General features: G+C 56.1%; 1 protein-coding gene across 3 annotated transcripts in view; it reads left to right on the plus strand.

Annotated features, from left to right (window-relative positions):
* PKNOX2 (PBX/knotted 1 homeobox 2) overlaps window positions 1-14487 on the plus strand; it is a 254489-nt gene that overhangs the window by 168732 nt on the left and 71270 nt on the right. For all 3 annotated transcript variants that reach the window (XM_055306571.1, XM_055306572.1, XM_055306573.1), the window contains one exon: window positions 8698-8806. In XM_055306571.1, the coding sequence (XP_055162546.1) occupies window positions 8720-8806 (87 nt within the window). In that variant the 5' untranslated portion in view covers window positions 8698-8719. The remainder of the gene's footprint in view (window positions 1-8697; window positions 8807-14487) is intronic.

Genomic DNA, 14487 nt, shown 5'->3' on the forward strand with positions numbered 1-14487 from the left:
ACAACCCTGACTCCTGACCATTTTTTTCTGGAGGCAATTTTATAGAACCAGGCATCATCCAGCCAGAGGACTTGGTGTGGTCGTACAGGAGAGAGGGGGCTTGGCTGACCCTCTCAGGATCCCCTGGTTCCAGGAGAATCTGAGAGCATCACAAGGGACGGATGGGATAGGAGTCAGGGTCCCTTATCTCTGTGCTCCCTTCCCCTCTGCTGCTCGCCCAGTCCTGTGGATCCAGCCCCCTCCCTGCCCACCCCTGCTTTCCTTCCTCTTCCCGGCTCCGGCTCCTCGGGAGTGCCCGCCTCAGAGAAGACAAGGATTTCCGAAAGGGAGGGAGGTAGACAGGGCAGCAGGGAGGTGGCTGCCTGGCTCCTTCCAGAACAGAAGCCCTCCTTCCATCTGGGCTCCCTGGCATCCGAGCTGTTCCTCTGTCTCTGCTGAGTTGTGAGCCTCAGGGGCCTAGCCCGTGTTGTTTTCTCAGCTCCGTTCCCGAGCAGCGGCTGCCGTCAGCTCTTGACAAATAATAATAAACCTGGGAATCAGGTTTGTCGAGGGGGATTTCAGTCCCTGGGTTCATTTTTAGATTTGTTTGTGTGTGTGTGTGTGTGTGTGCAGACAAGAGAGCACGTGACGCTGTCTTGAGGGAGCAGCTAGGGATCCCAGGTGCCCTGGCAATCCACCCTCACCGCCCTCACCGTACCCTCGGAAGAACTAGATGGTTCTCCTCTGCCCCTGATCGCTGGGACTGCCTGCAGGTTTAAAAGAAAAGAGAAACAATTGAATGAAAGGTCTCTATCTCCCTCCTTTCCCTGTTCCTCCCAACCTCTCCTGCCTGTGCAATTTGGGGCTGGCAATGAGAGAGAGCAGACTCCCAGCTCTAGGTTCAAGAGTTGCCCGAGTGCTAGGTGGGACTTTGGCCACAGGTCCAGGGAGAGGACCCCACCCCAGGGCAGCAGCACAGCCTCCCGGCCTCCACTCCTGAGATGTGGCACCAAGGGGACAGACTTTCTGGAAAGGGAAAAATACTCTGAGTCGAGCATCACCGACAAAAGCCGGACCCAACTGTGGGTGGTGAGGAACTTATCATGGTGCCCCTCCGGGGCAGAGTAGCACCAACTTTGAGCTGTCAGGAGGTGGCCATTGGAGGTCATTGCTGCCAACCCCCTGCCTCTGCGCAGGCAAAGGTGCAAGGCACTTACCTGTGAGACACATGCAAGGGCCGCACTTACCCTGAGAAGTAGCATGCTCCCCCCACCACTTTCTGTTTTTTTGTTTTATTTTGTTTAAAGGAACCAAAGGGGGAAAAATTGCCAAGTTGTGAAGTGCTTTAAGAGGAGATGAGAATCTTCATCAAAATGCTAAAAGCTGGAGGGGGAGAGTAATGTGAAAACTCTTGCCTGCTATTTATGGGATTGATTCTCAGATCAAGAAGAAGCAAGCAGTCGGATGAAAGGAATTATTGTTAAAGCTCCTCGGTAGGAAGATCTAATGGACAATTGCTGCTATCAGGGGGAATTAAATTGCTGTTTCAGTTTGTAAAATATATCAGCAGCTTTTTGAAGCCGGGAAAGGTGTGACAGGCCAGGCAGGGAGGCGAGTGACTGCTCTGTCACTTTCTGGCCCTGGTGTGGGGAAGTAGAGGCAGGCAGGAAAGAGGGATGGTGCAGAGCATGAGTTCCTCTCCTAACTCTGACCCTGGTCCACATGCTTGAAGCCAAATTGCAAAATAGCTAAACTAGGGGCGGCAAGGGGCAAAGCAGCAGCCCTGATGTGCCCAAAGTCTGGGCGCTGAAGTTCTCAGAACCCCGATGATCAGAGAGGCATGGCAGGAAGCAAGAGGGGGGCTCCTCTCTGGGAAATCTGCTCAGGGGGTGATGTGGGTCCGTGACTGCCAGCAGGCCCACTCACAGCCAGGACGGAGTCCAGTCCTCTGCCTTCTGTAACCACTGAGCATCCCCTGCCTAAACTGTGTGCACAGAGGGGTCCAGGGTGGGTGATAACCACCCCCGCTTCCCAGAACGGGGTCTCTAGACTGGGGTCAGTGAGTGCATAGATGCTCTGTTGACCCAGCCATGCACATGGGAGACATACTGGGATTCCAGATAAAGACCACACCAAAAAATGGCTTTGGGGGTGGGGAAAGGAGAGGAGTAGAGGCCCTTGGAAGGAGGACCGTGGCCATTTGGAGGAGACTATACTCCTGGTATGGGGAGCAGGAGGGTCTCTGGCTTCTCTGACCTCACAGAAGGCTCTTACACCTTCCAAAGACCATTTGCCCCGCGTGGCAGTTAAGGGCTGAAGGAGGAGAGAAGGGTGGGGACAGAGCCGTTTTCACGTCTCTCAGGGAGTCAGAAGACAGCAATCCCAGATAAAGCTCACGCTGGCTTCTGCTCCGTCTCCACTCTGTTCCCTGGAGACCAGCACCATAATAATAGGGCATGACCTGGCACCAACACCCAAGTAGGCGTCTCAGAAAGGTGGCAAATGACAAGTAGTTCAGAGGGCTGTGGGTGGCCAGGGAGTCTGAGTTGCCTGCTATCTTTGCTGAAATCAGTAGAGACCTATTGAGAGGTCCAAGCAGGAACTGCAGGAGCAGCAGGGAAGGGCTGGGGCATTCTGCAATGACTTGGGCCCTGTGCCAGGTGCAGTGTCCCCGGGGATCTGGGTAATGGTGGAGCCGTGGCTAACTTTGGACCTTTACCAGCCAGCCCTCAGCCCAGGAGTGAGCAGAAGTCTGATCCTGAGTGCAAAGCCTGCTTGGGTCCCCTTCCACCTGTGCTTCCTTCAGTGACATAGTTACCTGCCTGGCTCCCCACCCCACTCTGAGCCTGCTCTTATCAAACTAGAGGCCTTACATTTGCCCCCAGCACCCAAGGTCAGAGAGATGGGTCAAAGCAGCATCCACTAGGCCACGGCATTCCTGTCGTCTGAATCCTTGAGCCCCTGAGCCATGCCACCCGATTCCTAGAGCACCTGGTCCAGCGTTTGGTGGGCTCCTGGGGGGCTGGCCCCTTCCCCTCTGCTCCCCAAGGACCCTTCACTTCTCCATTGCTTGCAAATACTTCAAACAGACCTTGTCACATTTTACAGCGTCCCAGCCCGGAGGTACATCCTCACCTCTGTGCTCTCCACCATCCCTGCACTGGTCCCACCCCGTCACCACCCAGCACTGACCCCGTACACCCGGCACAGTGACCACTGTCTTTCCTCTAAAGCTCGAGATTCCTAGCCCTTCCCGTGTTTTGCGAGGAAATCTGGGGTGTGTGTGTGTGTGTGTGTGTGTGCGCGCGCGCACCCCTGCGTTTCTTTAGATAAATCCACAGAGTCACATGAAATCGGTGACAGGTTGACACCGTTATTTCAAGATTCATCGCTCTGAGTTGCCAGCACAGGAGACCTAGCCAACTCCTTCCCACCAACAACACTTTTTTTCCAGGCATAATTTATAGCAGTGGGGTGAATTTGTTTCCAAAAGATGAATATCACACTATCAGCAACAGCTGCCTCTCATTTTTATTTGTTTTTAAATTTGACTCAAAGTCCAATTCTCTATACACATCCGAAGCTGTAAATCCTAAGGCGACTGAATTACATGATTTAGTAAACAGGTTATATTATATAATGCAATTAAAGCGGGGCTCCGAGGCGCCACCTACAGGCCGCCTCTGGGAAGGGAGCCGGGCCCCGGACCATCCTTTTGGAGGAGGCTCTAGGCTGAAAGGAAAATAGACCGGATTGTGCCCTGGGCGAGGCGGCGGCTCCTGGGGGAGAAGCTGCAGCCAGCCAGGTTACTAACGCAGCCTTCTGGCCCTTCCTGCTGAGTTCACTCTGTTATTTCAGCCTCCTACAAACCTGTCTAGACGTCAGAACCCAGGCCTGGGCAGCTGCTGGGAGGCCCCCCCAGCCTGGGGTTGGGGGGTGGGTTGGTAACCAACCACCTGGGTGCGCTGGGGAGGGCTCCTGGCTCTCTGGCCTCCCTCCCTTACTCCCAAATGGGAAGTGAGGAAGAGAAGACCCGCCAGCTGGCTGGCCTTTGAAATGAAGCTCCAGTCCAACTATTTCCATTCCATTCGACGAAGCTCACGTGGAGGGCTAACCCTGGGCAAAGACCCGCAGAATATTCCGGTGAAATCCCTCGTGGTGGCCGTCCAGGAGGGGAACGTGGCTTGTCCCTGCCACCGAGAAGTGGCAGGGCTAGATGAGGAATCCAGACTTTTCGACCCTTAGCACAAGGCTTCAATTGAGGCCCAGGCAGGGGATGGGACTTCCACAGCCTCTACGTGTAGCCGGGGGAGGAAAATCATGAAAATACTGCTGGTGGGGGTCAGAGGACGGGAGACAAGGGCTTCTAGGGGGCCCTCCACAGTGTGTCATAGCTTTTTCTGGGGAAGGGAGGAAGGAAGGAAGACCCAGTGCTCCCTCTCCTCACCCCTGTGCCTAAACTACAACACTCCTTAGCCGAATCAGGTTCTGGGGCCTCCAGGATCCTCACTTCTCCAAAGAGCTTTTGGAAGCTTCGATGGCACACCTATAACTGGGAGAGTCCAGGAGACTTTCCAGCCTGGGCCCTAAGAGAGACACTGGAGCAGAAGGGGGTGGGGGCAGGGATGGATGAAGAAAACAGGACTCTCAGAGTCCAACAGGGTGGAAAAGCCATCCACGCCTTGGCCTGTGCCCGCCATCCCCCCAGTCTCCTGTCTGGGGCACTGAGGCGCGGCTGTGAAGGGCCAAAGGAGAGCTGGTCCCGTCCCCCCCTCCCAAAGTGGGTGCCGGATGCGGTGTAGTCTCAGCTAGGGTCAGAGGGCAAGAACAAATGCTGTCGGGCCAGCTGGCCAGAGAGTTCCCAATTAGACTTTGTTTCTCATCCTGGAGGCCCTGAGCCCCCAACCCCAGCACCCCAGCCCAATTACTGCCGGGCAGCATTAACCCTTTGGTGCCCCAGGCCGTTAATGTAATGTTAATTGGTCTAATGGGTTTCATGTCAACAAGTCCTAATGAGCTCCTTCCTAACGAGCTTGCTATTTTTTTTTTTCTAAGCCTGTTTGTCAACACACTGGAGTTTGGGCTACAGACCCAGGGCCTCACCTTGCAGGGCTGAGGGGCACAAGAGTTGAGGAGAGAGGGAGGCGGTGCTCTTGGGCTGCCCATTCCTACTTCCTAAAACGGGGTGTCTTTTTACGCCCCCTCACCCACCCCCAGTCCATGCAACACGGCCTTCCTGGGTCCTGAGCTCTGTGAAATGGCAGCCTGGACTCCTTTTGATAATATCAGTGACACAGATTACTTCTTGGGTATCATTGTCGGGTTGAATGTTGCCTTAGGGTCCCCCCCCACCCCCACCCCACCCCCGCTCCTAGCTGTCATATAGTAAAGGTTTTCAGCATTAAGAACAACCTTTTGACCTGAGCCTCTGTTCCCTGGGAAGGTTTCCCTGCGGTAAATCATTCCTCGTGTGTCCTCCATCCGCAGTCTCTTGGCCGTGCCCCCTTGAGTGCCCTGGTGTCTGGTAACAGCCCTGGGGCCTCCGCACAGGAGCGGCTGACACATGCTGGAAGCCCCGGGCTGGGTTTCCAGAGCCCAGGCCTGCTCCTCCCCTCCGCACTCCCAAAGAGGCCCAGGCACCCCGTGATTGCGCAGGGAGCTCCCCCCACGCAGCTCTGGAGTCTCACTGGGCCCAGTTTCAGACAAGAGAAGCTGGATCCCCGCCTTCCTCTCCAGGGTGGTTCCACGGGCCCCCAGGCCAGCCAGCTGGGGGGGGGGTGTTCCCAAGGACGGGGGTGCCTGGGCCTGCGGAGTGGTGTGAAGCGAAGAGCAAGCTTCCAGAGATGGGTGTGGGGTCTCCCCCGGCGTCTCCCCACCAGAACCTTCTGTGCCTGAGTGAGCAGAGAACCAACGATGAAAAGTCCTCCTGTTCTCCGGCAGGAGAAGCCCCCAGAGGGCAATGGGTTAGTGGCCTAGTGGCCTGCGGTGACCCCAGAGAGGGGGACGGGAGGGGCAAAGGCCATCTGGGTCCTCAGAAAATTGTTCTTGTGTCTTCTGGCGAGGCGGGTCTGACCCCTGCTAGAGCCCGACAGGCCAGAGACAAAAAAATCTCCTCTTAGCCCAGGCGGGTGGGTGTTTGCTTCTGGCTGCAAAGTGCCTCTCCTTGCCTCCAGACCACATAGCCCTCCTGCCATCGCAAGTATTTCTAGGGACAGCAACTCTAAAGTGACCCCACCTCCCATTCCTTGGACAGCCAACAAAAGAATGCCCCAATCTGGTAGCCCCGGCCCTCCTCCGAGGGCGTCCTCTGCTCTGCCTTTCTCACCCGTGGGATGGGGTTACCCCCAGGCCCAGCGCAGAGGTTAAGGGGAACCGGGTGGCCCCAGGAGGGGAGAGAAGGCCCTCCAGGCCCTCTGCTGGACGCCGCTGGCACTGCAGCCCCGCAGCCGCTCTCCCGGCCAAGGAGCATCCAAGCCTGGAGCTCCAAGGAACAGGTCCCAGGGCTGGTCCTGAGGCCCCAACCAGCGTCACCTCATCTGCTGCAGTCCCAGGAAAGCCTGAGCCTAACACACCCCTGAAATAGCCCGATTTCCTTCCCTCCCCCCGCACCCCCGCCCAAGGTCCAAAAGAGACTCCGCACCCATTTTAGTATCTCAAACGTCTTAATTCTCGAAGTTTCTTCCGACATCTCAAGGAGCCTCTATGCTCTTTTGTCCTCGGGAACCCTTTCCACCCTTCCTTGGATGTTTACCGCCACCCAAACACCCAGCCACGAAAACAGGCATTGGTTCTCCCGCCTGAAGTGACCAGCTCCCCCAAGGGCTCCCTCCCGACACTCTGCAGAAAGAAAGCATGGACCTGGGTGCCTCAGGTGTGCGTGAGGTGGGGACACCCTGAGTGTTTCTGTTGCCAACACATCCCGGTAGCCCCTCCTCTGAAGTAAGGCCGGGGTAGGCGAGGTGTAGGTAGGAGTGAGGCCAAGGGGAATGCCCTGCAGTCACAGCAAAAGCCCTCTCTCCCTACCCGGTCCCTTCTGGAACCTTCATTTCGCTTTCTTCTTGCCTGCCGGGCCATCACCTTCCCGACTGATAACACTCCTTGGAAAGAAGATCTTGCCTCCTTCGTGTACCCTTTCCCACCTCCTAGCTCAGTTCTTTGCATGTAGTTGACACCCAATAAATAGTCCTTGAATGGACACCTACATGTCCCGTGTCTTTGCTTGGGCAGTGAAGGTCAGAACATAGTCGTGCCTCAGAGACAGAGGTCAGGCCAGGCTTTCTACTTCCTCTTCTTCCGGAAAAATAACCAAACAACACCCGCATTCCCTCCCTCTCTCTCTCTCTCTTTCTCTCTCTCACACACACATACACACACACCCCTCAGGGCTCTGGAGACCAGCCCCTTCCCTTGGGCAGCTCCAAACACCCGGAGATTACCACAGAATTCCTGCAGGAGAACATTTCAGAAGACCCTAGGAAAGGGGTGGGAGGGCATGGGGGATCGGGTGGAGCCCCACCGGCCCTCAGGGAGAGGGGAGGGAGGGCCTGAGTCTGTGCGCACACCTAGCTCGTCAGCACCCTCCACCCAGGTCCCTAGCCCCACTGAGGTTCTTAAGAGTGTCCAGGCCCCACAACGTACAGCCCTGGGTCAGGCAGCTAGCCCGTGGTTTCCAGCTCTAAATATTTCAGGGCATCTAGTGTAGCTCAACAGCATTCTGGGCGTTGTGTTTCCTTGGGGGGTATTGCCAGCGGTCTCCACTTACAGCACCACGTTCCAGGTCAAGAAGAAAGCTTGAGGCTCAGGAGGGGCAGCTGGCTTACGGGTGATGGGTCAGGGGGCAGCACAGTGGAGGACACCGGGGACTGACCCCGGCTTTACTAGCAGCATCCCCCATCCCCACCTCCACCCTGCACACATCCTTCCTCTTGGCCTCATCACCTCCATAGGAGGGGGTGGACTTGGCTCTGCCCTTCTGGCCCCAGGTGCCTGTGCCTCTGTACTGAACGAAGGCTAAGGAGGCTGACTTACATCCCTATGCCCAGAGTCTCCAGCACACACCTAGAAAAACTCTCCAAGTGACAGGAGGCTCACCCCAGCCTGGAGGTTCCCTGAAGACCCATTGGTCCCCCCAGGTGCCCAGGTGCCAACTCCACCCCTCAGCCCGGGGCACCCCACCTGCCACTAGGGGGTGTGGCGAGCACACCTGGGAGGGGTTGGTCTGCGCCCCCCCCCCCAAGACCCCAGTGCAGGGGGCTGGGCCTTGGAAGTGGAAGGGCCTGATGCCTCCTGCGGGGGGGGGGGTGTCCTTGGGCCCCCCCCTCCCAGAGCGCAGGTGCCCATTCCAGAAGCCTGGGAAGGGACCAGCACTCTTCTGTCTTGTGGGATCCCCGAATGCCACCAATGCCCTGAGCTGCCACGGGCCGAGCCCCCTACCCCTTCCCCCGACCCAGACCAGGCCCCTGGTGATGCTGAACAAACCATGGCTGTGGGTGGACAGGTTGTTTCACATGTGATTTGAATATCGTTTCTTTCAAGTCAAAATAGCTCGGCCAGCCCCTCCCCACCCGGGCCCCCCCCCCCTTAGCTCTCATTTGCTCCCCTGAAGGGCCTCCAGCTCTTGCTGTGTCCCGTCAGTCTAGGTGGCCCAGCCTGAGAAATGTCCCCAGGGCCCCCTGCGCACAGCCTATTAACGGTGCGGCCCCCTTTCTCCTGCCACAGATCCTCGATGTGAATCAACCCCATGATGCAACATGCCTCCCCAGCCCCCGCTCTGACGATGATGGCCACGCAGAATGTCCCTCCCCCACCCTACCAGGACAGCCCGCAGGTGAGTGTGACTGACCAGGTGACGGGAAGGGGGCGCGGCGGCCTTCCCTGGGGGCCGGACAGAGCCAGGCCTGCCTCTGCTGTACCCTGGGCTCCCCCCCAACCTCTGGAGGGCTGCCCCACACAGACCCCTGGAGGGATTGCTGCATTTGTAAAACCCGGTTCAGATCCTACTTGAGCTTATCTGTCACCAACTTCTGGGACCATGGTCTGGAGCCCCCAGTCCCAGTCCTGTCCCCACCCCTGCCCTGCTTCCCCCTCAGAGCAGGTGTCTGACCAATGCACCCAGCCCCTCCCTCAGGGAGATCCAGGTGCAGGTAAATCGAGTCTGCTTTTGAGTATCTGGGGAAACTTCTTAATGAGAGGTTCCTTTGCACCAGATGCCCCCACTCACTGGTCACAGGAGCCCCTCTGTCCTGTCCTTCCCTACCTGCCTGTTCCTGGAATCGCCCTTCTGCTCAGGATCCTATTGGCTTCCTGCTAGAAAAAGGCCAGGATGGTATCTGTAGGTCGTCCAACACTTCTCCCCGCAACGCCTGGTTCCCAGTTTCCATCCCTCAGCTCGGACACAGCACTGCCCTCCCCGAGTTCTCCAGAGACTCCATCCTGGCTGCACCTCTGGAGAAGGTGGCATCTGTGCCCCATCTTCCTGCTGTCTTCTCTCCTCCTTTTAGAGGCCTGCTTTTGTGGGTTGGGCTCCCCCAGTCTTTCAGACCCTTCACTTGGGACCCGTGCCTCCCCACCCACCCAATGTGCACCTTTCTCCACACCCGGTTCTCTGGAGACTCTGAGTTAGCTATGTGGCTGTGCTGTCCCAGAAGCCTGCATTCTCCGACGCTTTCCATCACCCTCTCCTATTTTCTCTACCCCGATCTCTCAAGCCTGTATTATCAGGGTTGACAGAGTATCTAGAATGTGCACTGCAGCCAGCTAGGACATTCATTCACTCAGCAAACGTGCAGTGAGGGCCTGCCGTGGGGCCGGGGACCTGCAGCCGTCCCTGCCAGGCCTCCCTTCTCCGTAGCGGTTCACACTCAGCCGTTCTCAGGGAGCACGTGGAGGGTCTATGCTGTGAGGGGGGTATGAATGTGCAGACGCAGGGCGGGCAGGCTCTTTTGCTCACGTTAGGTCCTGGGATCCTGACAGCCCAGCCCGGTGTGAGCATGTAGTGGCCATTCCATCCATCCCTTTCCCCCACAACACCACCCCCAGAAATCCCCACTTTACCGAATGCCTGGCATGTGGACCACCACTGACTCCTCTCCCCCTGAAAACTCAAAAGCACTCCCCCAACCTTCAAGCGCACGTCCTTTTGTCCCCACACCGGCCCCAGCATGTCCACTCTGTGCTCCTTGTGGGCTCTCCGCAGCCAGCCTCCTATGCGGCAAACCCTCTGCCCCGTCAGTAGCTTTCCACGAGTGACTGCAGCATTTACATGGCTCCTCAATGCGAAAGCTTTTGGGGGTGCGACCCTACATCAGGACCTTTCCCTGCGGTGCAGGAGGCCCAGACTGTGGAGACCTAGGACTCTTGGGGCAGCAACGGGGTACGAGCTTCCTCCTTCAGTAGATACAGACTTCATCCTCTTGTCTGCTCGGGCAGTGTTAGGGACCCCGGGGGTACCAATAAAGAGGCAGGCACGCCGGTTCCGTTTCTCTTGTAGCTGGGTCCTGCTCTCCTAGCTCAACAGAAGTGGGGACCTGACATGGGGTCACTTCCCGTACTTAGCAGGTGGTGAGTGCAAAGGCCTGGTACCCAAGGCTCAAGGACAGACGAGGGCAGGGCCAAAAGGCCAGAGAGCATTGGCCTGGCACAGCTGGTGGCTGCTGCCGTCTGCCCGCCCACCCCAAGCCTTGTTTTGCCTGCCGGGGCAGCTGGGAGAAGTCTCGGTTTGGTGGGGATTAGCGGGAGGGCTGCAGCAAGGCCTCTGTTGTCCAAGAATGCTGAGCCGGGTGTAGTTAAGTACAGGAGCCTAATTTAATTCTCAGCATACAGCTGGGAACTAATACATCCCAGCTGCTGAGGGAGGGGATGGAGGTGTGGCCACAGCCCTCGGACACTCAGCCCCCCCCCCCCCCCCCGGAAGCCACCACTGAGCTGCTCGAGCCTTCTGGGAGACGAAGGGAGGCTCAAGGTCCCCATCGAGGACCTCGGAGTAGAAGCCCTGGGCAGGGACTGTCCCAAGGCCCCCCTCTCCGAGGAGCCACCATACTTCACCAGGGAAAGTACACTTAAAACATCAAGGAGTACTTTGCCCCGCGGAAACCACACATCTATTTGTAACCCGAGGGTCTGGCAGGAAGTCAGTGTCCACGGTAAAGTGACCAAGCCAAAGTCTGGGGTTCTTGTGGCCTTGGCTAGGTCAGGAGGCTATGGCTAGATTGCCATGGGCCTTCCCTGGGCCAACCCGGGTCCCAAAGAAACTGATCAGGATGGGGGGTTAGGGCAGAGATGGAATGAGCAGGATGGAGGAGGTGAGTGAGATCTCCAGAACAAAGACCTCTGACTCATAGGGAAAGGCCATTCTCTCCAGAGAGAGCTAGACTTTGAGGTGGACTGGCTCCCACGTAGGAATGTCTTCTGTGTGCGTCTTCTGGGGAACTTGCTTGCGTCCTCCTGCCTTCTTCCCTTTATGCTTTCAAGAGGCTGAGCTTCTCAGGGGAAGCCCTGCTCCATTGCCCTCATCATGCTCATTATCCTAGAGAACCAGCTGCTCTCTAACACTCAGTGTCCTCAGGAAAGCCAGGCCTAATAGGAACATGGGTCAGCACCCAGGGGAGTCGCTTCCTATACAGGGCCCTCTGGAAAGGATCCCCCGCTTCCTCCTATTCCTTTAGGTCTTGTTTCCTCAAGGCCTGGACAGCTGAGCACATCTCTATATCACCTCCTTGGAAAACCCAGTTTCTTCCACAGGCAAAAATGGACAGTCTCTGATACGAAGTCCCCAAAATGAAAAAGGAAGCGAGATGCAGAGCCCTTCCTCTGAGACCCGTGCAATCGTTTTAATAATGTTCCCGTTGTGCTAAGGGCTAGCAATACCGAGCATAATCTATTCAAATGCACAGGAGAATCTCACTTTGGAAAATTAGGAATCTGCATTAAAAAAAAATTCCCAAGCCCCGGACCTTCTTTATAATAAATTAGAATTTTTTTTTTCCAAAGCAAGTTCTTAACTTGGCAATTTCATTTTTGAAGTTTGGGGAATAAAGTTATTAAAAATGAGGGAGGCTTTTTTTTCTTCCTGTTTCAGGAGAGAAGCATTAATGGTTCTGGGCCCGTGCTATCTGCGCACAAGCCGAGTGGTATGATGGCCACGCAGCCCCCGGCCGCGCAGTTCTGTTTCAGTCCATCCTGCGGAAACCCGTGATTACTTGTGAGGATGTCGCTCTGCGTTCATTGTGCACTAAAGGCAGACCATAAACTTAGAAAGTGCAAACCCAACAACCCACTGGAACCCTTCCGTGGCCTGCTTCCTCCTTCTGGTGGCTTCTGGCTAACTTCTGTTGGAGTCACAGCGCCCTCTACTGTCTAGCCGCAGTTCCTCGATTCCCGTGCAGGGGAGCTGGGTCCCCCATCCTCACTTTCTGCCCCAGAGGTGGGGCCAGGTCCCTGGGGACTCTGGATTTCTACAATGACTGTTTAATGAAAACATTGTCTCCAGGGAGACCTGGATATGAGCTAGGTGTGTGGTCTCCACTCCCCATCCCGTTCACTATATGCGGTTGATTCCTGTATCACTCCTTTCCCTCTTCTGCATTCTGGCAGCAGCCTGGCCATCTGTCAGCTGGACTTTCCCGGCCCCCTCCTCCCACTGCCCCACCTCCTCGCCCCCCCCATCTAAATGGGACTCTAAAAGCTCTGTTCTCTGCTACTCTCCCCTCCCAGAATTTTCGAGGTGACACAGCCACCCCCTCACTCCTTCTGAGCGGACACCCTTCCTTCGTGTATTCCATCTTCACCTCTGAAGGTCATTCAAGTTCTCCCACTTCCTGTAACACTCCAGACGCAACGTCATGACCACGCCAAGTTCTCCCCTCTGCAGTCCCACCGACAATTTCAGGAAAGAAGTGGGATCTAGTAGTGAAAGCAGGAGCTTCCGCTCCCTCACCTTATTACCCACACACACCAGCTCCTGCTATCAGCAACCTCCCCCCACTCCTCCTCAAACACAGACACATACCTCCCGTTCCACAAATATCTTTGCCCTTGGCTTATAGGCAAGACAAATATTTTATCTGGTCTATTTGTGTATGTATTCAATCTTTAGTATTCCTCTGTCTGCATGTCCCCGGCGTGTCGGGCTGCGTGAGCATTTGACCAGAAAGCAGACATCCTGGCAGGCCCTAGTCGGTCCCACCAGGCGCAGCTCTCCTGTGAGTATGGGCACCCAGTTACCACTTTAGGAACAAATTGGCATGGAAGGTGGCTGACTTGATGATGGGTGCGTTTTGGTCACTCACCCAAGATGCAACCTTATTCATGACCAGAGGGCCGCAAGGCAGGCAAAGTCGGAACTCTTGGTTCAGGACCAGTATGGGAAGCTCACTTGAGAAGGAAGTCAAGAATTTGCTTGGGATCCTTTGGCAAAAGCTGTGTCCCTCTGTCCCCCCTCCATCCTCCTGAGCCCCTAGAATAAGGAGACTGGTGCTCAGGACCCAGAAAATTGGAGATCTGGGGTCAAAGTGTTGTAGTCTCACCTCTCCTACAAGAGGAAGGCTAAGGCTGGGCCCGGACCAGGCTAGACCCGCCTCTCTTGACCACCCCCCACCATGACCCCACCCCCCAGTACCTTCTTTCCCACCCTATCAGAGCACCATTCCCACTCTGGGCAGGGCCAGGGGAGCAGACATCCTGGGGAAGCTGGATGGGCTTTGATCAGTCATTAGGATCCCCATGCTGGTTTCATTAGCTGGAGGCAGAGGGGGTGGCTGGGGCCCCCTGGCTGTGAATGGCCCCCAGCCAGGCCATGCAGCTGTGACGGGCAGAGTGAGTTCAGATGTTTTCACACTTTACATTCCTCTCATCTCTTTAAAGGCTGGAGCCCCCTGCCTTTCGCTTTGCAGCCATAGAGTTAATTCAGCAGCTTTGAAAGTCCCCCTCAGCCTTTTCTGTGGCCTGATTGACGACGGCTCCCTCTGCCCCTGGGGGCAACACCCCAGGGACCCGTATGGGTGACCTGCCTTGCCTGGTCTTTGACTCATCAAAATGGACTCTTCTCTTTCTTTCTTATTTTTTGGCCAGGCCTTTCTTCTCTTTGTGCACAGTGACCTCTGTCCCCGGCCTGCTTGGGCCACCCATGTCTTTCAACTGGACATATCCCTGAACTCCAGCTCACATAAGACCTGCATTTCCTCATTGTGCAACCCATGAGTCTGACCGGGGGGCCCTCATGCCCCCATTTAGGAGATGGTGGGTAGCTAGCAACCTGACTTATAATCTGGGGAAGAGATACTCTAGTGGCCTTGTCTAGGTTATTTGTTCGATGAGCTTATACCTGAATTCTGCAATTTACCAAAAACCCAGAGATTTTATTCCCTATCCTGTTGCCTCCAAACAGGGCACGGGCCCCAAGCAGCTACAAAAATAGTTAATGGCCCAAGTACACGAAGCTTAAAATAAATCAGGGAACAGGTGATCAAAGTCTGCAGCGAGCCTGAGGAGCACTTGAACTTGCTTTGCCTT

The sequence above is a fragment of the Nyctereutes procyonoides genome, unplaced genomic scaffold (assembly GCF_905146905.1).
Source record: "Nyctereutes procyonoides isolate TBG_1078 unplaced genomic scaffold, NYPRO_anot_genome, whole genome shotgun sequence".
NCBI classification, from domain to species: domain Eukaryota; kingdom Metazoa; phylum Chordata; class Mammalia; order Carnivora; family Canidae; genus Nyctereutes; species Nyctereutes procyonoides.